This window comes from Oculina patagonica, chromosome 8, assembly GCF_052425735.1.
Source record: "Oculina patagonica isolate OP01 chromosome 8, crgOcupat, whole genome shotgun sequence".
Classification (NCBI taxonomy): domain Eukaryota; kingdom Metazoa; phylum Cnidaria; class Anthozoa; order Scleractinia; family Oculinidae; genus Oculina; species Oculina patagonica.
The window spans coordinates 29,381,557-29,405,445 of record NC_135765.1 but is presented as its reverse complement, the minus strand read 5'-3'; the positions used below and the strand labels follow the sequence as shown (position 1 = coordinate 29,405,445).

The window sequence follows — 23,889 nt, the reverse complement described above, 5'->3', positions numbered from 1 at the left end:
TGCGCAAATACCCAGGTAGCAATTTGAAGTTTTAAAAAGTGTTCAACATTTGCATACATAAAGTAAGACCTCACTGAGTTTCTCAACATGCAACTCTTTTTTTAAGGCCAAGACCACGAATGTATTATTTATTTCGTGTCCTAAAATTTGTATAGCTTTTCCCGAGCTAGGTTTTTTGACTGCCATTATTACCAGAAATGGAGCTGCATGTGCATTTCACGAAAGTGTTTCCAAGTCGGCTAGTCTGGTCCGATGCCTTACCAAAATCAAAATCAAAAATTAAAAAAAAGGCAAAGGCTCGTTTAAGGAGGCTCATCCCTCGATCCTACAATAATGATATCAAACGAATGTCCAATCATTGCTGAACAAGTTGGGGGCATTAACAATACGTCACTGGTAGCCATAGAAACAGTAGAACCTGTTAAAAACACCCTTAATTTTCGCTTAAAGTGCTATAACTCAAAAATGAGCTCGGCGAGGTGCTGAAAAATACAGTAAACTGTTTTGAGCCACCTTAAACTATTTCGTGCAACAAATCTCATATCTTTGTATTTCATGCATTCTTTCAACAAACGCCTTGGACGTTACTTTCTGCCAAGGACTTCTCTTGTAAGTACCTATCGAGGATCAATTTGTAAAATATTAACTGCATTCACTTAAGTCTGGTTTTCACTAGCGTCGCTAGCACAAGCGCAATCACAAGCGCAATCACGCAAAAGGACAAATTTTGATCCTTGTGCTTGTGGTTGCCGCAAGCACAAGTACAAGCACACGCATCAAAATACAATGCGCTTGTGCTTTTAAAGCTTGAGTCGAAGCCGTTTTCACGGTGAAATAAGAGCTGTTATCCTTGCGCTTGTGCTTGCGTCGCTAGTGAAAACCAGGCTTTAGCATTATAATTTCAACATGAAGAATAGTTAATGGCACGGGATGTCTAGGTATAACGTTTCACGGATAATATATATAACGGACATTTCACGTTATTTTCATGATCGTGACGACTACAAACGACAAGCTTAGTTTCAAAAAATAGCTATCACTGTAAATCGCGAAGGAAAAAAGTCATTTATAAGGTTCACGCCAAAAATACATCCGATCGCCCTCAGCCACAAGTCAAATGTAAAACCAAGTTTTTTAGTAGGAATATATTTATCAAAACTGCCATTTATACCGCCGAAAACAGTAAAAACATTGAAATGAAGGCTGCTCAAATAAATATTTTTTCGGCACCGTGGCTCCAAAAGGAGAAATGTACATATTCAATTCGATTGTATACGTTACGTTATTATTTTTAATCCGCAGGTTAAGAAAATCTCTCCAACACAACCATGTATTTTCTATTGTTAGATTTATTTATTTTCACTATGTTGATTTTTAATTTATACATATTAATTAATTTCTGCGATTTTTTTAATCGGCATTCTACAAGAATGCGTTAATTTATCTAACAGACACACTGGAAATTGCGTCTTTTGTATGCTCTGATCAATCAATTTTTCTCGTGTGGGCCAGTGACAGTTATTGGAAAAAAAATTTGACGATTCACAAAAGTAATAAACTATGGTCTGGTTTTCAGCCGTTTCCTCCGCAAACTGCAGAGGCGGACGACTGAAATTTAGGCAAAAACGCATTTTTCTGCCCCTTTCTAGCTCTCAGATTGAAAAGTGTTTTTCTTAATATATAAATATAAGCTCATAAGCTCATATTCGGCGGAGCGAGCTGATTTAAACAGAAAAAAACTGCGTTTAAGATTTGATTTGTAAGGCTATTTTCGGAATTTTACAATATGTCAGATAATTAGAACTGTATTTTTTTATATTCAAATTAGTGATGTTGGAAATGTTAAACTATTTTTTATAATTTCGATTGAAAACTCAGCAACTATGCCGAAGGGGTATTTTTCAATTTTTTAATATCTCCCGTCAAACTTCAATTTGAAGTCTTAGCCGGACATTACTGAAATTGAAAAACACATTACTATATGTTAGAGTCTTATTGGTGGAGAACATGTATTGTTTTGTCAATCAATGATAGCTATAATTAGAAAGAGGAAAAAAAATTAAATTGTGCGAAAATAATATTTTTTTCTTGACTGAAAAACACCCGGCGCCAAGCATGGGCCGAAAACACGGTTTTAACGAAAAAAAATATGATTTTTTTTGTCTGATTTCTGAGAGCAGAAGTCCACGGGCTGTAATAATTATCTACAGAATGAAAGATATGTTTGTGAACATTCATTCGAATTTATGTATAGTCATAAAATATTAGCGATTAAGAATTCTTCCAGTTTAGTTCTATTCAATTACACTTAGTGAAAATAAACTTGAGAAAAGATTTATCACAACGAAATAATTTTAAACTGTCATTAGCACTCAACTGAGACTAACAGTTATCTATATTTTTCTGAACAACTAACTCGAGAAAAATACCCCCGAGCGTTGAAAAAACTGACATGTACCAAATTCAGTTTTAATTATTTTATCAATTCTAAGACATGTTGAAGGAGGGCGCTTGAAAAACAACACGCCTTTAAAAACACAGAGAATAACTGTATTTTTTTCAAATGCACAAAAAATAGCCATGTTACGTTGAACACAAAAATGTTGAAAGTACAGTGTTTTTAATTATAGTGCGGGATGTTTATCCGGATTTTATCACGAATTGATTTTGCCTTTTCGTGTAGTTGTGTATTGTATTTTAAAAAACAATGTTTTCTTTTTTTGGCCTTCTATACATCTTATTCTATAAATAACTACGTTAGCGGAAGTTTTCAATATACGCAATCAGAAATTTGAGCTACTTAATCTTCGTGCAACTGAGGAAAGAGGAACACATTCTCTTTTTTCCTACCTTCAAGGAAACTAAATATACGGCATTTTGCAGGGGTATTTTATGCTCTTTCAGGTAAAACGCCGTTAAATGGCTTCCGAACAAGACTTAAGCAACTTCACGAAGGGAGAGCCCGAAGCAGAAGTCACTAAACCTCCTCCGTTGCAAAGTATGGGCGAACCGCTACCAGAATGGCGTACAGCGTTGCCAAAATGGGGAATTGCCTGGACATTTTACCAATACGGTCTTGGAACTACGTACGGAATTCTCATGTTGTCAACCGCGACGATCCTTCTAAGAACTCTGAAGAAAAATAGGGCCGGAAGACCAAAGAAAGCTTCCTTGGTGGTTTTAATTCTGCTATTTATTTTCGGTTTATCGCGGGGATTATATCTGTCCGTCGACCCATACAACACAAAACGAATTTTGCCCGAGACGTTTACAAACGTTTTATGGAGTCTGGGAAATCCGTGTATCATAACAGCGTATATACTTATTTTTTTGGTGTTGAAGAATACATTTGTTTTGAGAGAACGATTCCAGACTTGGTACACTGCGAAAAATATTGCCTTCGTAGCGGTTCCTTATTTTTCAGTCGTTTTAGTCGCCGAGTTAGTCCTCTTTTATGTCCCAAGTTTAAAAGGTGTAACTTTCACTTGCCAAATGATTTATGTTCTTCTAAGTTTAATGCTGTCGTTTTTCTATTCCTTTGTCGCGTATCTGCTCTGGAAAAACTACAAAGGAACAAATATTCACAGGCGAAGAGAAAGCGGACACCAGATTTTAGCATGGACTGCAAAAAACAATAGCCGCGGTCGACGAACTCGCTCGATGCTTAAAACTTGCATCGCGGCCGTGCTAGGAGGTTTTACGCTTTGTGCACTGCAAGTTTATTCAATGAGCAGCGTTTATGGAGTATTTTCAGACGCAAGTGATGTCCCAGCGTGGCCCTGGCTGATTCTAAACTACGCTATGAGAATTTTGGAGTTGTTTTTGTCGTTGGTATTGTTTCTTACTTCTACAAGAAATACAGGAAGCCAACAAAGGTCTTTCTCTGTGAGTTTTGAAGGCTCTGTTGTGAGCCGTGCTCGAAGACGAAGCCGATTGATTTCACTTACACCGAATGCAGTTGCTGATGCCGGTTTACGGAGAGGATCAACTGTTTTGTAATTCACACACTAAAAAAGACTGTGATTGAGTTTAGTCTATTTTATCAAGTTTTGCCAAATACTCGCTATGAAACTTTATATTTACAAGTTTTTCTCCCGAGCGTTATAATTAAAAGTTACAAACTGAACAAGCGAGATTAACTTTAGAAAACAGTTCAGTCCAACAGTTTTTCCAAAAACCCAGCAAACTGTTTTAATCTTCTTCAATTTTTGTCCATCCGTGCCTTCTTTTGTATTTGCTGTATTATTGAAATATTTCTTCACTGTTTTAATTGGTTATATTTTTATTTCACTTAATTTAGTGGCCAAATTCTAACGTTGTATCTATTAAATGACAAAACTATAGCTTTATTACGAACAAGTATTTCTTCCGAGAGTTATAATTAAAGGCTACAAACAAATGAAATTAACTTTAGAAAGCTTCTGAAAGCTGTTTAGTCTAACCGTTTTTTTTTTAAAAAAAAAATCCGGCATATCGCAAACTGTATTAATCTTCTTCAATTTTTATCCATCCGTACCTTCTTTTGTTTTTGCTGTATTATTGAAATGTTTTAATTGTTTTTATCATCATCATCATCATCATCATCATCATCATCATCATCATCATCATTTATTAGCCACTTTAACAGTGTATTGGTTATTTTTATATTTCACTTAATTTAGTGCCCAATTTCATATGTCTAAATTGGGTTAAATCCGTGACACAGTCGTCTTACGGCAACAAAATAAAGATCCATTTTCAACAGCTAATGCTCAGCCATGATAAAAATCCTAACACATTTTAAAGGCATTTGTCTGGAAAGAAAGGTTAGGAATTTGTAATGTTAGCACGATCGACATCAAATCAAGCTGACACGTTGTTTTCAAGTCATTTTGCTTACCATTCTGTGATTCAGCAGTGTTTAGCAGCGAGCGAACAAATTAAAGCGAAAATAAAAATTCACGCCACAGTACGTGCCAAAATTCATAATTTTACTCACGTGAAGAAAGGTAATTTTCAAGAGCTTGATAAAATTAATGACATTATATCAGTATGATATCTGTAATGTTTTCTTTTTGTGCTAATGAAATGTTTCTAAGAGAAACGAATGCCTCCGGTCCTTGCTAATTTAATTAGGTCTGGAAACCGATCCCTTGCAAGATAGGAAATTTCCGCTTTACTAAAATTAAGGCTAATATACTCCAAAACCTTTGGACAAAAGAACGCTCGGTTATATCGCTCAGGAGTTGGAAAGTATTTCCTGTTGTCAGCATTAGTATTATTATATGTAATTTATTAAAGATAAAAAACTGAAACTGATGGTAAACACTGAAAAATAATAGAAGTAGGCGTAACAATGGGTGTCGTTTTATTTTTACTATAACTGATTTTCGTATGAGGTCTTTGATGAAGGCGGAAAAACATGCATATACTATTTAAAGACTCAGGCTTCCTGCAAAACAACCTTTTTCAAAATAGGTCGCCTCGTCATCGGCGCATGGAACTGGGAAGAGCCAACTTGGGCACGTTTTTTATTCACAATTCTGGAATGAGAATGGCCAGAATGTGAAATGCGCGCGTTTTTCTATTCCGCATTCCTATTCCAGAATGGACGGAACGCCATTCCATCCATACTGCTCCCAGGGGCAGAATAAATAGAATTTTGCGAATGAAAATCCAAGATGGCAGATGGCATAGCCCCTGATTCGAGTGATTTAATTTTTTCTCATAATTACAACGAGTTATAGACAAGAAAAGATAGGTAAGATTCAATTATTAGCAAACATTTTAATTAAATTCCAACTTTAAAAATTTGTTTGTCTAACGGAATAAACCAACTTGCCAACGCAGTGAGGCGCACCACAAATCGACACAAAGAACTCGGGCGTTTAGCCTGCGAGCAGGCTCCCTGTTGGACAAGGCAAAAAATATCTGGGTCGGGTTGTTCGAAAGCCGATTAACACTAACCCGGGATTAAAGATTGACCGAGGTTTAATTTTTCTTGTATAAAAGTGTTTTTAATTTATGCTTATCTTTTTTATGAGTTTGAGATAAGTCGACGTCAAAATTGGAGGACAATGGTATAAAACTAAGAAACAACCTCACTGAAAAGTTAAAAAACTAAAATCAAGTTTCACGCTAGCGTGAATCTTGATCAGTTAGTTTTTAGTTGGGTTAGCTTAATCGTGCTTTGAACAACCCGGCCCTGGAAGCGCGTTCTTCTTCCTGCCCAGACCGCTCTCGGCTCGCTCTCCGCTTCCTGATTTTTTTTTTGCGCAATACAAATGTTCCCCACAAGAGGGTCTCAATGGGGTGGTGGCTTTTACAGTTAACGGTTAAAATTTTGGCTTTTTTTACGGCTAACGGTTAATTTATTTCCATAACGGTTAACAGAAGTTAAAAGTTAATTTTCATTGTTTCATGAAGTTAAAAATTAATTTCCATTATTGAAAAACATATTTTAGGTCTTAGGACCATTCTGGGACGATGAAGTGAACAAGTAAGTTTGGTTTATTTATATTTACTGACCAATTTTTTACGGTTAACTGTTTTTACGGCTAACGGTTAAAATTTCCAATTTTTACGCCTAACGGCTAAATTTTTGGCCGTTTTTCGGCTAACGGTTAACCCCATTGAGACCGTCCCACAAGAGAGCCTGTTTCCAGGCTATCGGGCGGTAGCCTCCCAGTACTTTGCCACGCGTCAGTGCATGGAACTGCTGGATTCAACCTAGAGGACTCTTTGTGTTGACTGTCATGACGGGCTTTCGCTGTAGCTTTCACGAACACGCAGTTCGTGACGCGGTTTTACGAATTCACTGCATGCGCCTGAGCAGCACGTGGTTTTCCAAATCCAAAATGGCGGCCGGAGGAGCTGAAGAACACTTTGCGAAAAAATTAGCGAATAACGAGAAGATAATCAGAGATAAAGCCGTGAATAAACTTCGAGCTTGGATAAGAAGCCGACCAAAGGATGGACCAGGTATAGTGCTACAAAATTACAAAATGAATGTTCTTCTACGAGAAGTACAATCAACCGGGTATAAAAAATAATGAGTCTCAAGTCTAACTGGACGTCTTATTTATTCGGCCAAAGACTGCTGAACCTAAACTTAAAGAAAATCAAAAGATCTACATGTATGTATGGAGTCCAACGACCGTATTGTAGAATAGAATCTTAGTTCAGTTTGATCTTTTGATTTCGATTATTTAAAAATTTACAAAATTCATTTGTGAACTAAGCTTATATGTTATTTCAAAGGTTTTAGCGAAGTAGATTTACTGAAAATATGGAAAGGACTCTTCTACTGCATGTGGATGTCAGATAAGCCTCTTATTCAGGTAAATGTATAAGCTTGGTCCTTTAATAATATGTTATGATTTAGAGTAAACACGCACACGTCATTGGCACGTCATCAGTTTAGATACTTAGGGCCGAATCGCACTAGCGTACAAGTTTTAAATGTCATAACATTTTTTACAAAAAAAAAATTGTTGCGACAAGTCAGAGACATTTTGAAGAAAACAAAAGGTGAAATTATTAGTACAATAGCTCTGCATGTGCTTCTGCCATCCCTGTACATTTCTCAGCACGGCCGTCTTGGGCAAACATCAAATATGCAGTACAACACGGTAAAAAAATCTAAAACAATTGGCATTTAAAGTACGCGTTCTCATGCAGTAGAATAATGAGTCGTCTCAAGATAACTTTTTCTTTTCTCATTCTAACAATTGGCCGAAACACTTCACTTATAAATATGCCTTGCCTCTCCCGAAAAGATTTTGCGGCTGGATTACGATAGTGAGAGCCACATCACGGTGCATACTATCCCAACAACTTTTGAGTGCGTGTTGTTTTTCGGTGCAATTTGGGCCAAACACAATAGCCAATCAACAACGTATTGTTATCTAGCATTACGAGGGGCATGGGAATGCGACTTGTCATGAAAAGTCCTGCCTTGAGGCAGGACTTCGGCCCCTTTGATGATTTGTCCGTTTTGACAAAATTTGCCCTTGTCCAACAAGTCGTTCGCACTTGTTTTTGCAATTGTTTGACAACATCTATCGCGCATGCAACGCGGACCAATCATAAGACAACTGCTTCTTTGTTTTCCTGAAATGTTGGACAAGTTCTAGGTCTCAAAAAACGCACTTGCACTTGTTTTCTGTGACAAGTGACACGTTAATGACGAAATCAATCAATTGTAACAAAATTTGTCCGCTAGTGCGATTCGGCCCTTAGACTATGATTACATGCCACTACACTGTGTACTTTTGAAATCCACCATGAAAATCATGTTCAATGTAACATACTTGAAATGCAGCCTGGCCTGTGGTTTTGACCCCTGGGCCAACCTTGGGGTACTATTTTGGGGAATACAATGGTCTAGACCAGATTCTTTGCTCCTGGTTAGGGGGGAATTCTCAACATTGTTAAAGTTCACAGAGTTTGGTGCAGGGGAAATCACACCTGTGTAAAATCACAGCCATATATATCCTCAGGGATATCATGGAAATTTAGTACGTTGACCAACTCATAGTTGGTGCTTAAAATGGGGAATTCAGTGATTAAAAAGAAAAAAGCTTTCTCAAGCCAGAGCTGAGCAGGCAGAAGATTAGTTCAGTCAGGAAGCTCATCATCATTTTTGTAACATGCCACACAAGTGACTAGAAGTATTGCTACTCCATGTGGATGGGATGCTAGCTAGTCAGGTAGTGTTTTTGTGTGTCTCGGTGCAGACACGAAATAATAATGTCTTATTTGACTAAAAAGGGATTTTCAACTTGGTCTGTGTGTAACACATCTATACAAAGATGGACCCTATGTTTTCAAATAAGGACTTATTTTGTTATTTCCATTTTTTACAGGAGGAACTGGCTTTGAATATTTCTCAGCTTGAACTCAGTTTTAGGAATGAAAAATCAGGTACATAGTGGAAAATAAAATTAATTTAAATCTTGATTTAGACACTTATTTCTCAGAAAACATTATTTTAGAGTAACAACACAAAAAGGGTTATTCCAGAAAAAAACCACACACCCCCAACGGATTGGGTCGTTCTTTAACCCCCCCCCCTCTCACCTGGATTTCCTGAAGCACAAGACCCCCCTCCTGTCTGGATTTTTAAGACCAAAGACCTCCCCTCCCGCCTGGATAATTTTCCAGAAAAAATTATTATGCTTAAATTTAATTAATTGAAAAATATGCACAATCACGTCTAGAAGATGTTCTTGTTTAATTTCTAAAGCATCAGCTAATATTAAGCTAAGAATTCTATCTCGTGGAACTAAAAGAAGAATGGAGGAAAAATACAAAAAAGTGAACAAGTGTTTACATTCTTAGCTCATTAAAATCAATTGCCCTTTATTCTACTCTGCGCTAGATATGGTCCTAAAGTAATATGATTAGTAAAAAATGTGATAAAAGAGTCAAATAGTCATTCCTCTTCCCCTGCTTTTCAGTCCCGTCCACTGAAGATCGAGAACTTCTAAATCAAAATCTTTCGAATAACAAAAGTCTAAACTTCTTTATCGTGCTGGGTCTGGGTACGAGTAGAAATGTGTCAGGCGAGTAAAAAAGTGTCAGGCGTTTCACGACCTTTGTTGCAACAACGTTGTGAGATCTTGTGACGGGTTCTCTTTAATTTTGTATCTTTTTTAATGTTTTCTGCTATAAAAGGACCTGTGAAAGAACTTAGATTATCATTTATGTCAGGAGAGAAATATATGAACAAAAATATAATCTACTTTTTCAGGATCTGAGGGCGCTGAAGTGTCACCGAACTAAACGTTCGAAGCGCTTGAATTATCAGTTGAAATGACTCCTGCAGAAGACTTTTTGAAGTTCAACCCCCCCCCCCCCCCGCCACCCCCGCTCCAGAGCCTTTTACACCACCCCCCCCACCCCCCGCGAGAATTTCCAGAATCCCATCAGTCAGTGTGGGGGGGGGGGGGGGATTTTTTCTGGAACAACCCAATGCATCTCTTAAGTTTTGATTATGTGAGATGTAATATAATCACCAAACCAATAATATTGTTTCATGTATCTGGTTGCAAAAAGGGGTGTTACATTGTACTCTCTACTATTGTTTATTCTCAGCTACGCTTTTCATCAAAGCATTTTTCAAAACAATGCAAAGGGAATGGCATGGAATAGACCGGCTAAGATTGGATAAGTTTTACTTGGTAAGCCACAAGAAACATTAAAATTAATTAAAACAGAAATATAACTCTAGACTTATTTTATGCATAGTGCAGAGAACTGTTTCTTTTCAGTTTTGCACCTTTACTAAAATATCTATTCTAATCGAATTTCTGAAACTTTCACCTCTCATCTTTGTAAAAATTAAAATTTGTAACTGTTCCCAGATTATTCTGAGGCTAAAATGTTATTACATTGTAATTAAAGTGTTAAAATATTATTCTTAGGTTAAAACGTTTTAATTTTTTCAAACGTTTTTTAAAACATTTTAACCTCAGAATAATCCCAGAAAAGTTTTGTTATTTATTCTTATTTTTTATCTTTTTCAGCTGATTCGTTTCTTTGTGAAAGAAACTTTTAATTATCTAAAGAAATGTCACTGGGAAGATTGGTAAATCTTGTCTATTTATTGTTGCAATACCCTATATTGAAAGATAGGAAGGTTCATTTTTTTGTACTGAACATCAAATGTTGTCCAAAATAATTTGCATTGTTAGGTTGGTTACTGAGGTCAGCAGTATCTTCCATGATGAGCCTTTGAACCCCACCAGCCAGACAGTATGTAAATTTGTCATTTCTCTACTTCATGCCCCCCTGGGGGGACTCCCACAAAAGGGGTGGGGATGCTTGTTGTCTCATTTAGGTGTGTCAATTATGGATTTTGATCACGACTAGGGTACTCAGGACAGAATGCCAAAATTTTTAGTCATCAAGGGCTTTTAGCAGGTTGAGCCATGACCAGAGTTGTCTTTTTTTTTTTTTTTTTTTTTTTGGGGGGGGGGGGGGGTCAATTCACATTTCCCAACAAGCACCCTGTCCCTTTCATATAAGAATCCCTTTGCAGGGCTGCAAATGATTTTTTTCACTTGAAAGGACATATGTCCTACTAAAACACCATCTTGGTCGGACAAAACAAATTGTGGTCAGACAGATTTTTATTCACTGTTGCCATAAAATGATTTACGATCAAAAAATTGTCCGAATGACATGTCCGACCACACTTGGGATTTCGTCGGACATTAGCAAATTTTGGTCAGCCAATGTCCGATGACCGACTGTTATTTGCAGCCCTGCTTTGGCTTCATGCAAGGTTCAGACGAATTAAATTATGCAATATTTCATCTGGACTGCTCATACAAGTTTATGTTTTCCAGTGGCTTTTTTCTACTTGTACATCAGAAAAATAATGAAAATCTCATTGACCATTCACAAGTTTGAGAATGTAGTGGTACAACATCAAGACAATATCGCTTAGTTGATGATTTTTGTTATTCTCCTCACCTGTTTACTTGACACTGTATTGACATTGTAAGGAGAAACTAAGTGCTGGTCATTTTTGGGAATCAAATGATTGAAAATTTTTTGTTTTTAATGATTCAGGTTCCCGTTGGAATTCAACTTCATGTGGTTTCTGTGTATGTTGCAGAGCTTGAAGGTGTTATTGATGATCAGGTAAAAACACATCATGTGATAACGTGGAACGTTCTGCGTGAGGTATCTCTGATTACAAAACTTATTGTTTTCACACTTGTTGTTTGCAGGTCTCTGCTACTGTCTTGCTTAAACTTCTGGATCCACTGTTTCTTCTTGCAGCACACTCCAAAAAGTAAGATTTCTATATTTTATTGCCTTTTATTATAGGTATTGGAACTACAGACTATAGAAAGGGATGGGGCTACATTTTGTCTTGCTTTTGGGTGTAGCTGATTACAAATTTTGGTCTTACAGTATTCAGGGTGTTTAACACCAATATTTTAGGATTGCTCGTGAATAATAAAAATGCTGCCGTACTGTGCTAGCAATCTGGAAAGAACAGGCATAAAAATGGTATCTACTAAGGGTAAAAAAAAGCTTGTCACATATCGAGATTGGTGTCCTTTAGGGTTTCAATTCAAATTTTCCAACAAGCATCCCTGTCTCTTTCAAATGGACCCCCCCCCCTTGCCCTCTTATTGTTGTGCAACAGGTCAGTGCTTTACTCTGGTTACCAGTTCCCTTGTCACTGTCCCTGCCCCCCCCCCCCCCCCAGGTCACTGACATTTTGCCAGATGACCAGATGAGAAGTACATGTACCCATTATTTGGTTTTTACTCTTGGGTATTAAAAGGCACCATGAGATTAAAGTTTCTTGCTCAAGAACAAAACAAAACAACTCTTGCTTTATTTGACGTCCAATACAAACCATATAGTAATTATTATAATTATAGCTTGAACATGTATAACAATGATTGTATAAGATGACTTGCAGCAATACATTTTTGTTGAAGAAACATTAGATACTACAAATCAATCTAGTGGAATGCAGACTTGAAACTTGACAAAAAGGGTTTCTGTGCTTACAATAATCATGGAGTTCCTTTTTGTACAGTGTCTGATTGTTACAGTAGATCTGTTTCTTTTTTAGTACGACTGTCACCGGTGCTGTAAAGAAAAGTTTGTTTGAGTATCTTGTTCAATGTCATACAGATAAATCAGAAGAAAAACAGATGACTTTTATGAGCAAGGTACTAAATACTACTACCGTAAAGTTCCATGTATAAGCCGCACCCGTAGATAAGCCGCACCCCCGATTTGGAAGCTCAAATTTTGGAAAAAAAATATACAGACCATAAAGTTTGAAGTTCAAGTGAAGTTCTATTGGTAAACAATCAAGGGCAAACAAGCACGGTTTCGAAACACTGACACGGTGGTTGTTGCAATGTTTATTATAAATTAAGTCTTACGAAAGCTAAATTTCACTTGTCATACCTCCTTTTTAGTTTGAATTCACAATATCTTAAACTTGGATGCTCTCTTGATATCATTTTTCGAGATTATCACTTCTAAACACTCCTGAAACACTTGTAATTCGTTCGAATCGTTCGCAAATGACGAATGCTTAGTAGCCAAGCTCTGAATTGTAGAGAGGAGTCTGGGCATTAAAAACAAACATGGCGGCATTTTCTTCGGAAGAAACCACGTTTTTATTTCAAGATTCTTGGAAACTGCTACCCGCAACAGGATAAAAACTTCATGCAGAATAAGAGTTTGTCAACCCAGCAGATGTATTTGCTGTGAAGGTCAATAAAAAACCGAAGCGGTCGGCCATTTGCCTTGTGAGTATTTGCGTTTATCTTGGTGCCTTCTCGCACACGATGGAAAGACATGCTTCGAATTAAGTGACCGCCAAGCTTCACTGCAAACAGCTTTGCAGAGGAACTAAAAGGTAGTGAACAACAACAAAGTTTTCAGGTTGTTATATGTTTTTTCAATGACGTCTTGAGAAGTTTTTTATGAATATTAATTAGGCCTTTGAGAACTCCAACCAGAGATGTTTCCGTAGATAAGCCGCACCCCCGATTTTTGACTTGAATTTAGAGGAAAAAGGTGCGGCTTATACATGGAACTTTACGGTATTTAGTGTAACAACTGCTAGTTATACTGCGAGTTGCTGAAAATGCCCCTCCTCAAAAGACTAATTCCACATACACTGTAAATACTCCCAATAAAAACTGTAATCCAATGACCCCACCCCTCCCCTTTCCCCAAAAGCTAATCCTTAAAGGGACACTGTTACGAGCTTCACATCAAAAATTTATGAGCCTAACAACGTACAGAAACCTACAAATAGTGGTCCAGTTTTGTTAAAAATTACTATGCTGGTGTACTGAAGAGCTCTATAAACTAGTGATCTTATTGTGATGCTATCAGGATCTCTGACTCAATCTGAAAAAGTCAGTCTGACATTTTCAAGTTTTGCCCTTAAAACAGCTTAAAACTTACAACAGCTCCCCTTTACCTTCAACAACAATTTACTTTATCATCATCTTGAAGTTCTAGGTGAATTTCGTGTACGAGCGAGAGTACTTCGCCAATTTTAGTACTTTTTACTGAAAAGCAGAAAAGTACCTGTGACAGTGTCCCTTTAAAAAGTACAGTAACCCCAGGAAATGAAATGTAATCTGTGCCTGTAGTCACATATTAAAGCTTATGTTTACAGTTTTGTACCGCTCTGTTTGTTGTTTTTTCTCAAGGTTGATTTTGCTGCAGTTGCTGACAGATTATTCACTTTAGCCAGTGATAGAAATGTTCTGGGAAGGAACAGAAACCAGCTATTTGAGTGGGCTAAAAGGTGAGGCATGCCATGTTAGTCAGTCGGTCAGTCAGTCAGTCAGTCAGTCGGCCAGTCAGCCAGTCAGTCAAGTGATCAAGCAATCAGTCTAACCAACCTCAGTGGCAGATCTAGGGGGAGGGTGTTGTAGGGGGTGTGCACCCCCCCCCACTCCTGAGATGACCTTCTTCGTATTCGCTTAAAAAATTTGTTTACGTCACCAGTCATCAATCAATCAATCAATCGATTGCTCAGTCAGTCTGTGTCTGTCAGCCTGTCTGTCATTCTGCCCGTCCATCAGTCAGTCAGTCTGTATGTCAGTCTGTCTGTCTGTCTGTCCGATAGTACGTCAGTCAAATCAATCATTCTAAGCAGTTATAAATGCAGTCGTCAAACAATGCAATCAGTCAGTTGATTAGTAGTTTTCTTTTCACTTAATTGATCAAAGATTGAACAGTTAATTGAATAAGTACCTAAATATGTAATGGTCAACATTTATTTTCTCTTGCCTTGCTGTCAGCTTACATTGGGTTTAATTCTTCTTATTAATTTTTTTGTTCAATTTAATTTTACAGGCTGAGAAAACAACCAACAGGTAAATAGCATTTAAGCCTAATAGTCTGTTCAGCTGTGTACTATACTTTCCCGATTTACATCACTGTTTTCTCGATTACACACATATTTATTCATGGCCAGTATGTGATGCAATGGTTGTCAGGACTTGAGACTAACTTTTTAACTCACTGGTTTACTGGCTAGTGACATGTCAGATTTTACTAGCCAAAAGTAATTTTTCACTAGTCAGGTATATTGATTTCTATCAAGAACAGTTGACTTTTCCAAGTTTTTCACTAGCCAAATGGCTAAGTGGGAATCAACCCTCCAAGTTAAGACCATTTTAGTCGCCATGGTGACTAAAATTTTGGAGCTGGCGACTAAATTTGAACCAAGGTCGCCAGCCTGGCGACTAAAATTGGGAGGAAAGATTGAAAGCATCAGCTTAATTTGGTGACTAAAATTTTTCACTGGCGACCAAACTTGAGTAGTTGGTGGCTAAATGGCCACTAAGGAAAAAAATAAACTTGGAGGGTTGGGAATGCTAAACCTGGTAGCCAAAACCTAAATTTTAGTAGCCTTTGGCTAGTTGGCTACCGTTAGTCTCGAGCCCTGGTTGTCATAAGACATGAGTCTGTCCTTTTCTTATAACCAGGAGAGCATGAGGAGGGGGTTCCTGTGCAACAAGATGAAATAGCCAATGGGATTCCTGTGGGAACAAAGAGGAAAGCTGCTTCTGAGTCTTCAAACATTTTAAACAGCTTGACTGAAGACAACAGTGGTGAAAAAAATCACACCAGGGAAGGAAAACAGAAAAGAAAAAAGAAGAAACATGGGGAAGATTGTAATGAAGAGAAGAAAGAGGCAAAGAAAAAAAGAAAACATTGTCAAGAAAATTTAAATGTTGAATCTTGTTTGGATGAAGGAGTGACCTCTGAAGAGGGTAAAGTGGAGTCGAAGAGAAAGAAAAAGAGAAAATCTCTGGTTGATAATGGGGACAGAACAGCAATCTGTAAACATTCAAATAACGGAAATAAAAATGATTTTGAAGAAGTAGTCATCGCAAATGGGAATAACAAGAGTGAAGAGCATACATCTAATGAGTCACTTGTCAATGGCTCAAGTGAAAATGACAGTTCTGCTGTAAATGGAGACACAAGACATTCCCCAGAAAGTCATGATCAAGCATTGTCAGGTACTGTTGAAAAAATGGTGTTGCGCAAAGCAGCAAGATTCAATGGTGAGCCGTTTGCAAAGTTTCAAAAGAATTCAACTCCCCCAGCATTTGTCAGGAAATGTCTTGCTAAAACACCAAGCACAGAACCACGAAAGACCAAGACAAGCAGTAAGAAGGTAGGCAATATTTTCTGTTGATAAATAAAGAAAGATGGTAGTTTTTAAGTTCGGTAACAGGGATGGCAGAGCATTTTTCCATCGGGGGGGGGGGGGCTGACTAGTGACTTGAAGTGGGGGGGGGGCTTAAAAGACTTAAAATTCTCTTATTAACTCTTTATTTTTTTGGCTCCGCCGTCCATGGGTAAATGAAATGTGAAAGATAAGATATTCAGCATGTCACGAGAGTGGGACAAGGCGACCAAGGCCATTTCATGGGTTCAATTCCCATCTGGGATCCAGATTTTTTCTTTGTCCCACGTGCGCAACATGCTGAATATTTCATTTTTCACATTTCTGTTGTACAGTGTACTAACAAATACGGAAGCAGTAGCTGCTTTCAATGTCCAGTGTCAAAGGATGCCCAGCTACAGGAAGATTAAGCACAAGAGACCGCCTACTTGAGAGAGTTAAGTCTGTACATGTACTTAGAAGGGACCAGTTCCATGGGTGCTTTCCATTGAGCCAAATTTTCTGGGAATTTTGATTGGAAATTACTTGTAGGTGGAATGGTCTAGGTGGAAAATTTCGTAACAAAGTAGAGCTCTTTGACTGGTTGGTCCGGTCAGACTGAAATTTTCTGTTCCCTTTCGACAAATCAGTGTGTTGCCTTACATGTACATATGTACTTCAGTTTAGTAAATTCTTTCAGATGTAGGGCACTGGGCAAAGGAATGCAAAATAGAAAGGACCCTTCTGCTCAGTTGGCCTGCTTTAATCAGAAAATGTCTTAGTTTCTATTTTACAACAGTTGGTCCAACTGGCCGGTCTGTGAAACTGGAAAGCACTCTTTATGTCCAACTTTAGCTTTCAAGTAGTCTACATGAATTCATCTTATAGGTCTTGTTTGAGTTTCCACACATGTGGCTTGTGTTGTGAGCTACAGAATGTCCAATTTCTTGAAAACATGCTCCTCATGCATTGTTTAGTTATCTTAGCACTCTGTATACATCAAATGGTCTTAAAATTCCCACATCTGATTCCGTTCTACTGCAGGATCAACCCCCTGGGTCAGCCCCAGCAAAACAAACTCCCAAGAGAGTTAGAATTGAGATGTCCAAAAACACTGCACACACAACGCAAGGTTTGTACCTTGACATAAAAAAATTAATATGGTAATAACCTAGGTATGATTCACTAATGTTTACCATGTTGGACCCACAAATTTCATTGTGAGAAAATTTGAATCTTCATCCACAGGTTTTATTTGAATGGTCTCACACTTGGGTTTCATCCACAGGCTTAGAATTAAAGATGCAACATAACTGAAATTAACCATAACACTGAGAGCTGCACAATAAGCTATAGTTTAGGCAGAAACCCATAAGGGTCGAAACGTGTAACTCCCTATGATTTGCATTGTACAAAGCGTTTGCACATTCGTTTACACTAAGTACCATATTTGGAAAATCACGAGAAACATTTACCAATCAAAATATAACTGGCTCGTGCAAAATGGTGTAATCTTGTTTTTGAACAAGCTTGGTTGATTACGTTAAATTTGGTTAAATTCTCCTGTTTCATCTTCTTGAAGTAGTCTGAAAACTTTGCTTCGATACACTTAATGTATTTCTTTAGTTTCTGTAAGGAATTTGCGGCGTTTACGTCAAAATTAAAGCAACTTACTGCAAAACCAAAAATGATGTTGCGTGTGTCATTACGTGTATAAAGCATTCGCGCACAAATTCTTCGTGTTTCCAAATATGGTACTTAGCAAAATGAATTTTTTAAACGCTGTGCGCACACGTTTCAACCCTTATGGGTTTCTGTTTAGGGGTATACCTACTATATACGGAGATACAGACATTTTTTAACCTTTTTCTTTTTTTGTTTTAAAGCTATTTCTTTCAAGGCTATTACTTTTTTATTATTTGTCGACATGTTTTATGAACTATTCTGATCAATACCTTTCAAATGGTGTATCATATATGGGCATCCAGTTAATATTAATTGATTTAAGAAAATAGACTAGTCGCCTCGGGGCTTAAAGGGTTAAGAACCACCTTGTACGGCATAATACCACATAAAATTAATGGACTGCTCAATAGCTTTCATTTGAATAATTTCATCCACAGACTAACAGTGTTAAATTTAGATCAACTTTGTACAACATAGTAAACAGTACTATACACAAGTGCTACTCAATAGCTTTCATTAAACACGAATGGTCACACACCAGGGTTTCATTCACAGTCTTAAAAGTTAGAACCACATTGTACAGCATACTAAACATTATCACATGAAAGTACTGCTCTAAAGTTAGATCGAAAATAATAATTTTTTTTATTATTTTTGTGTGTTATTGTTCAACAGATTATCGGCGCAGTTTGAAGGAGAGCCCGAAAATCCCATTTGATGCACAGAAGACACCCACTCAGGGTTTACTTAAGTCACTACATCTCTCGTCACCACCACTGCCCCAGAGAACACCGCTGGTTGTAAGAAAATCTGCCTCATCAACAGACCCTGGCCAGAAGCGACAAGTGAAAAAACAACCCAAAGCTGGTCAAAGGCCAAGAGCTTTTGATTTCTTTTGATGGCGATAAAAAACCCTTCTTTTGGTGTTAAATTCTTTAGCAGACTGTTCATAGGCCCTAATTTTTGCGTGAAGTCCTAGAAATTGATTGTTGAGTCTGGCCACTATTTTGTTCATGAATGTGAGCGAAAACTGGGGAGAGCGCACAATCCCGTGGGAAGGGATGCAGGTTTTTATAGCGTTGTTCAGGAACCAAGATGGTGGCCCATCGGACTCAATGATCGATCTGTAAGACTTCAGGGAAAAATAGGGGACTGTGAACAGTCTCGAAACATCACCATGTCAGTCTGTTTCATAATCCATAATTAGAGTTAAGAGGAACATGTCTTCTAGCCAATCTGAGTAGTATTTTGTGAAGTGTTTTCTCAATGATGAAAATGTGCGTTTAAAGGGACTGTGTCATGGCTGAGTTAGTTTATTTTATTAAGTTTTCCCAAATACTCGCTATATGATACTTAATGCAAAGAAATTACTTCTGTGGATCTAAATGACAAAACCATAGCTTCGTTGCAACCAAATGTATCTCACTGGCATTAATTTAAAGTTACAAGCAAACAAGATTAACTTTGAAAACTGTCCAGCCTAACAATATTTCATTAACCCATATCGCAATCTGTTTCAATCTTCGTCGCTTTTGGCCATCCCTACATTGTTTTGTATTTGGTGTGTTATTGAAATGTTCCATCACTGTTTTAAGAGGTTTTAATAAAATTTTCAACAAGTTTGATGATCATTTCCCAAAATTTAACTAAAATTCTTGACACAGTCCCTTTAATATGTACAGTGTATTTAAGTTGTAGTACAAATTCATTAAATATAGCATTCCAGAGCATTCAAACATCTCTTTTTATTCAGATTTTAGAGTACATTCGTATTTTATTTATTGTTCTATTTTGGACAATGCACTAAGATGTGATGCACTGCTCAAGCAAATTTTTTTTTTCAACCAGCTTAAACAGATGGGTTTAACAAGAAAATAATAAAATAAAAAGTTATTCAAAGCTCTGCATTTGAGTCACTCTTTTGATCAATATGTGGTTCCAGTAAATATCCATACCCACCCTGTCCCCATGGAGGGTAATTAAAATTACATCAGGGAGGGGGCTTAAAGGCCACAACTGTTATTGCAGTTTTCAGTAACATTTGAAATGTGAAATTTAATCCTCAATCAACGGTTACACTTTTTGCTGCCGTTAATCATCTTGGCAGACCACTCGGGGAAACAGGAGCTCACTTCAACCGGTCAAAAGGTCATGTTTGTCAGTTGCAATAGGTAGATTTTGATCCATTTTGTTTGTTTCCGTTTTTCATGGTTCGTTGGCTGTCACCATAATTACTGACCACTGTATGATTGACGGCAGCAAAAAAAAAGCAATTGTTAGTTGGATTTTGAATATCAGAGTTCGCATTTTACTGAAAACCGCAATAGGAAAGTATGAAGCTAAACTAGAATTTTCATAGAGGTAGGAGATTCAAACCAACAACCCAGTTTGCGGGTGAGTATGGATTTTTTGGAGGAATCAAACTTAAGTCCCAGAGTTGCCTCTTGTCCTGTTGTCAACATACTAATTCTCCCTTCTGGTCTCAAGACTGGCATAGTTGGGAGAATTTGATTATAATAGAGCTGCAATGATGCACTGGTGTATCACAATGGATTCAGGTTTTTTTGTTGTGTGCTTGACAAAAATGTGTAATTACTATTTTTTTAACCTTGAGCTTCTGAAACTTATCGTTTGGCTAACTGTGCATGATTTTCTGATCTTACTTATATCGCAGTATTGTGAAAAAATAAAATATTCTTCATCAACATTAAGAAATCACTGTTTTAATGACTTTTTGCACAAGTCAAAGCCCTTAATAGCGATTTATTAAACTGAGGGACAAGGAAGTTCCATTCTGCTTCACTTTCGATCGCATGTTCTCAAAAAGATGCAACAATTAGTTGTCGACTGACACAGCCTTGTGTGCCCACAAGTAAAAACATGCGGCTCATGAGAACTTCACTTTGCAAATATGTTTTTGCTGCTGATAAAGTGAAAAAACTGAGTTACCAACAAATTTAGTAAAATTATAGCACTTGTCAGCTGTATGTTATGTTCTATTGTACTGTGTATCGTATCATGGCGTTTGTATCCAGGTTCATATCGTATTGTAAGAAAATGTATCGTTGCAACCCTAGATTATAAATGAAGGCAATAATGAATATACTCATTAGGTGATTAGTTGCTCTTATTGACTAGTACAGTCGTGACCAACATGCTTGACATTGTGAGTAGAACTTGGAAGCTGATCACTAGAAAAAGACATTGGGACTTCAACATAACACTGGCAGAAACACCTTCGACCTTTGATGTGCAGTTCTTGTTAAATAATGTTCCATAATGCTCAGAAGGTGAACAGTATACCATCTTATGAACTACTGTCCTGTGCTACAAGCACTCCCGATGTCTTGTCAGCAGCTGGTATGGCATCCTCTGTTGGGCTTTCTTTCTCTCCCTTGACGTGGATGTTGTGTTTATCTTTAAAGGCTGTAAGTTCTTGTTCTTTAGCTGTTAATGTCTCATTTAACTTGCTGATCAGACCCGAAATCTAGAATGTTAATTGAAAAACCATTAAGAAGTGAACACTTGCTGATAAAACTTATGTGAGTAACATAAGTTTTCAATGGGAATTGGACCAAAGATGTCCAATGTGTGGTTCCAGAAAATGTCCATACCCCCCAATGAAGGGATTGGAAATTCCTGGGGGTGGGAGGGGTCTCAAAGGCCAAAAACTTAAAGGAAATGTATGAGGCTTAATTAGAAATTCCACGGGTGGGAGAGGGGGGGGGGGCTTAGAAAAAAATCTCTTCCATGGGGGAGGTATGGATAATTTATGGAACTACACAATACAAACTAAAACACATCAACAATAGATGAGCATGGGAACTGCTGACTTTTAAGCCAGCCGCACACTAGAGCAACTAGCAAAGCTATTCACCTCACATGCCTGTTTGCTCAGCCATTTATTCACTGCACATTTTGCTGCAGACAGTGAGGAAAGTGCTTAGCAAGTTTGATTCGGAAGCCGCCACGTTGAAGCACGTGAGCATTCTGCGTGTGTTTATTGGTCAGTTGATATATCTGGCTGAGCAAGTTTCTCATGTCGGCTGCACACATTGAGGATCTTGCCTCGTGAGGCAAAAAATATCAAACACGATACATAGATATTTTCCTCAAGGCCTCGCGAGGCAAAATTCTCATGAAAACAGTCCGCACACGAGAGAAATCTGCTGAGCAAACGGCACGCGAGGCGGTTAGCTCAGCTACAATCTTGGACAAAACTGTTGAAACACTTAGCAAATTTCCACTTGTTTAGCCAAAGGAGTTCAGTTCTGCAACCCCCTCCCCCCATTTCAATGTTGGTAATGCTATAGTGTTTTTAAAACAAAGCCTGTCGAGCCGCAAACCACAAGAAACAACATTGAGTAGGGGGGAGGGGGATAAGATATTTTAACCCGCTTGCAAGTCGAGTCATTAGCGAAAAATGCGTGAAATCCGTATGTGTCAACTAGTTTTGTCCAAGATTGTAGATGCTCTAGTGTGAGGTAGGCTTAATTTTAGTGGAGCTAGCAGTCAGCCACAGGGGAAGTATCCACGGCAACCTTGCAAGCGGCCACCACCAGAGGCACTGTCGCACTGCACAGGTAAGTGGAATACTTTCTACGGTAAACCTGATACTTTTCAAAGAGGGGTGGATAGGAAAAAGCTTGATAATCTGGAAGGCAAAATGGCCTTACTCAATGGCCAGCAAGCAAGGAGAAACAACCCAGGCTGAAAGGCACCCCAAGCTGCATAGAAGGGAAACCACTGACTCGCACCCTCTCAAGGTTAACCTTGCCTGGATTACTGGATTATAATAAGCCATAAAAATACACACTAGCTATACCAGTAAATAATTTACCTGATCTTTGTTATTTTCTAGTGCTGGTAACACATCTTTGACCGTTCTCTCAACCAGTACTCCACCAATCATTCGGAAACACCGCCTCTCAGGCTCCACTCCTTTCAATGCCTCAATCACAATGCTAGTCAGGAAAAAGTTCACTGTTAGCGAGGGACCATTATTTTCTTGGAGAGGAGGGCGGGTGGTTATGAAAACTTGTCCTCTGCAAACTTTTTCTAGTTTATGCACCTCTGCAAACATTTTTTTTCGAAATTCAAACTAATTTTTGTTATACATATTGTGTTTTCAAACATTTATTTTTCAATATTTTTCATACCCCCCTCCCCCCTGAATTTTTATTTCAGTTAGCTATAAACTTTTCAGTGAGGTTTTCTGTCTTCTAGTTTCGTCATAGACTCGTCTCAAACTCCACTAAACATAAGCAGTTTTAACAGTTTTAGACAGGAAAAATTGAACCCTCAATTAACTTTTAACCCTGGGTAACTGTCAATCAGATATTTTAACAGCTGCACGGGCGCACGTGAGCATGCAAAATTGACGATAGCAAACACACTCGTATACAATGAAAAGTCACGAGAAATAGTATGACTAAAGTAACGCTTCCATTAGCTTGCGAAGAAAACAAACTTCCCTCGCTCCAGATAAATCGCCTCCCGATACCCTGATCAAGACGCACTCCCGATGACTGCCAGATAATTATTTTTGACAAGTGCTTGCTAATCTTCATGTATCTTCTATAAATCGTATCTTACCCGTGTTCATTGACTTCCATCTCGAGCTCTCCTATTTTACCCATAATACTCCTGTATTCTTGCCTCATCTGGTTGAACTGTAGCACAATTTGTTCATGATCTAAACTTCCTTTACTTTTCTTCTTTCCTCCTGCTGCAACCGCCATGATGGATCAAAGCTTTCCCAAGAAGCCTTGCGCGCTTGTCACTAGTGCCAGATTCTTCGCCTCTGAAAAACTCGGTGCTAGTCCCCCTCATCTTTTAAGTCTTTTGCGCAGGCAAAGCGCGCGCGCAAAGATAGATGTCTTCAAAATATTCGTATTGGAATTCTTGGAAAACGAAGGAGATTGTTGCTGAGGTAAGAAGATAAAGTGGAGCCTTATCTGACATCAGGAAAGTATCCTATTACTGGCTTTGTAAGGTTCGTAAGGATTTAACAAAAAAGATGAGGAGTCGCGAAA

The 23,889-nt window shown here is 37.9% G+C and overlaps 3 protein-coding genes across 4 annotated transcripts; 2 read left to right on the top strand and 1 right to left on the bottom strand.

Annotated features, from left to right (window-relative positions):
* Positions 1-568: 568 nt before the first annotated feature.
* On the top strand, positions 569-4,235 carry LOC144663619 (uncharacterized). Its single transcript, XM_078524628.1, has 2 exons — positions 569-609; positions 2,905-4,235. The coding sequence occupies exon 2, from the start codon at positions 2,920-2,922 to the stop codon at positions 3,997-3,999; it is 1,080 nt and encodes a 359-aa protein (XP_078380754.1). The 5' UTR covers positions 569-609; positions 2,905-2,919; the 3' UTR covers positions 4,000-4,235.
* A 2,338-nt stretch (positions 4,236-6,573) lies between these two features.
* Positions 6,574-19,759, top strand: LOC144664050 (uncharacterized). 2 transcript variants are annotated; one of them, XM_078525172.1, is made up of 14 exons: positions 6,595-6,960; positions 7,240-7,319; positions 8,847-8,904; positions 10,078-10,163; positions 10,509-10,570; positions 10,677-10,737; positions 11,560-11,631; positions 11,721-11,785; positions 12,584-12,683; positions 14,193-14,290; positions 14,845-14,864; positions 15,480-16,177; positions 17,213-17,300; positions 18,530-19,759. In XM_078525172.1, the coding sequence occupies exons 1-14, from the start codon at positions 6,735-6,737 to the stop codon at positions 18,751-18,753; spliced, it is 1,938 nt and encodes a 645-aa protein (XP_078381298.1). In that variant the 5' UTR covers positions 6,595-6,734; the 3' UTR covers positions 18,754-19,759. The 2 variants fall into 2 exon arrangements, with proteins under 2 accessions (XP_078381299.1, XP_078381298.1); XM_078525173.1 differs by lacking the exon at positions 17,213-17,300 and having other exon boundaries at positions 6,574-6,960; positions 18,530-18,696.
* LOC144664076 (prefoldin subunit 2-like) lies at positions 19,583-23,625 on the bottom strand. Its single transcript, XM_078525208.1, has 3 exons — positions 23,450-23,625; positions 22,695-22,818; positions 19,583-21,341 (listed from the first exon to the last, which is right to left on the bottom strand). Exons 1-3 carry the CDS (start codon positions 23,593-23,595, stop codon positions 21,162-21,164), a joined length of 450 nt encoding a protein of 149 aa, XP_078381334.1. The 5' UTR covers positions 23,596-23,625; the 3' UTR covers positions 19,583-21,161.
* Between the last annotated feature and the right edge of the window lie 264 nt (positions 23,626-23,889).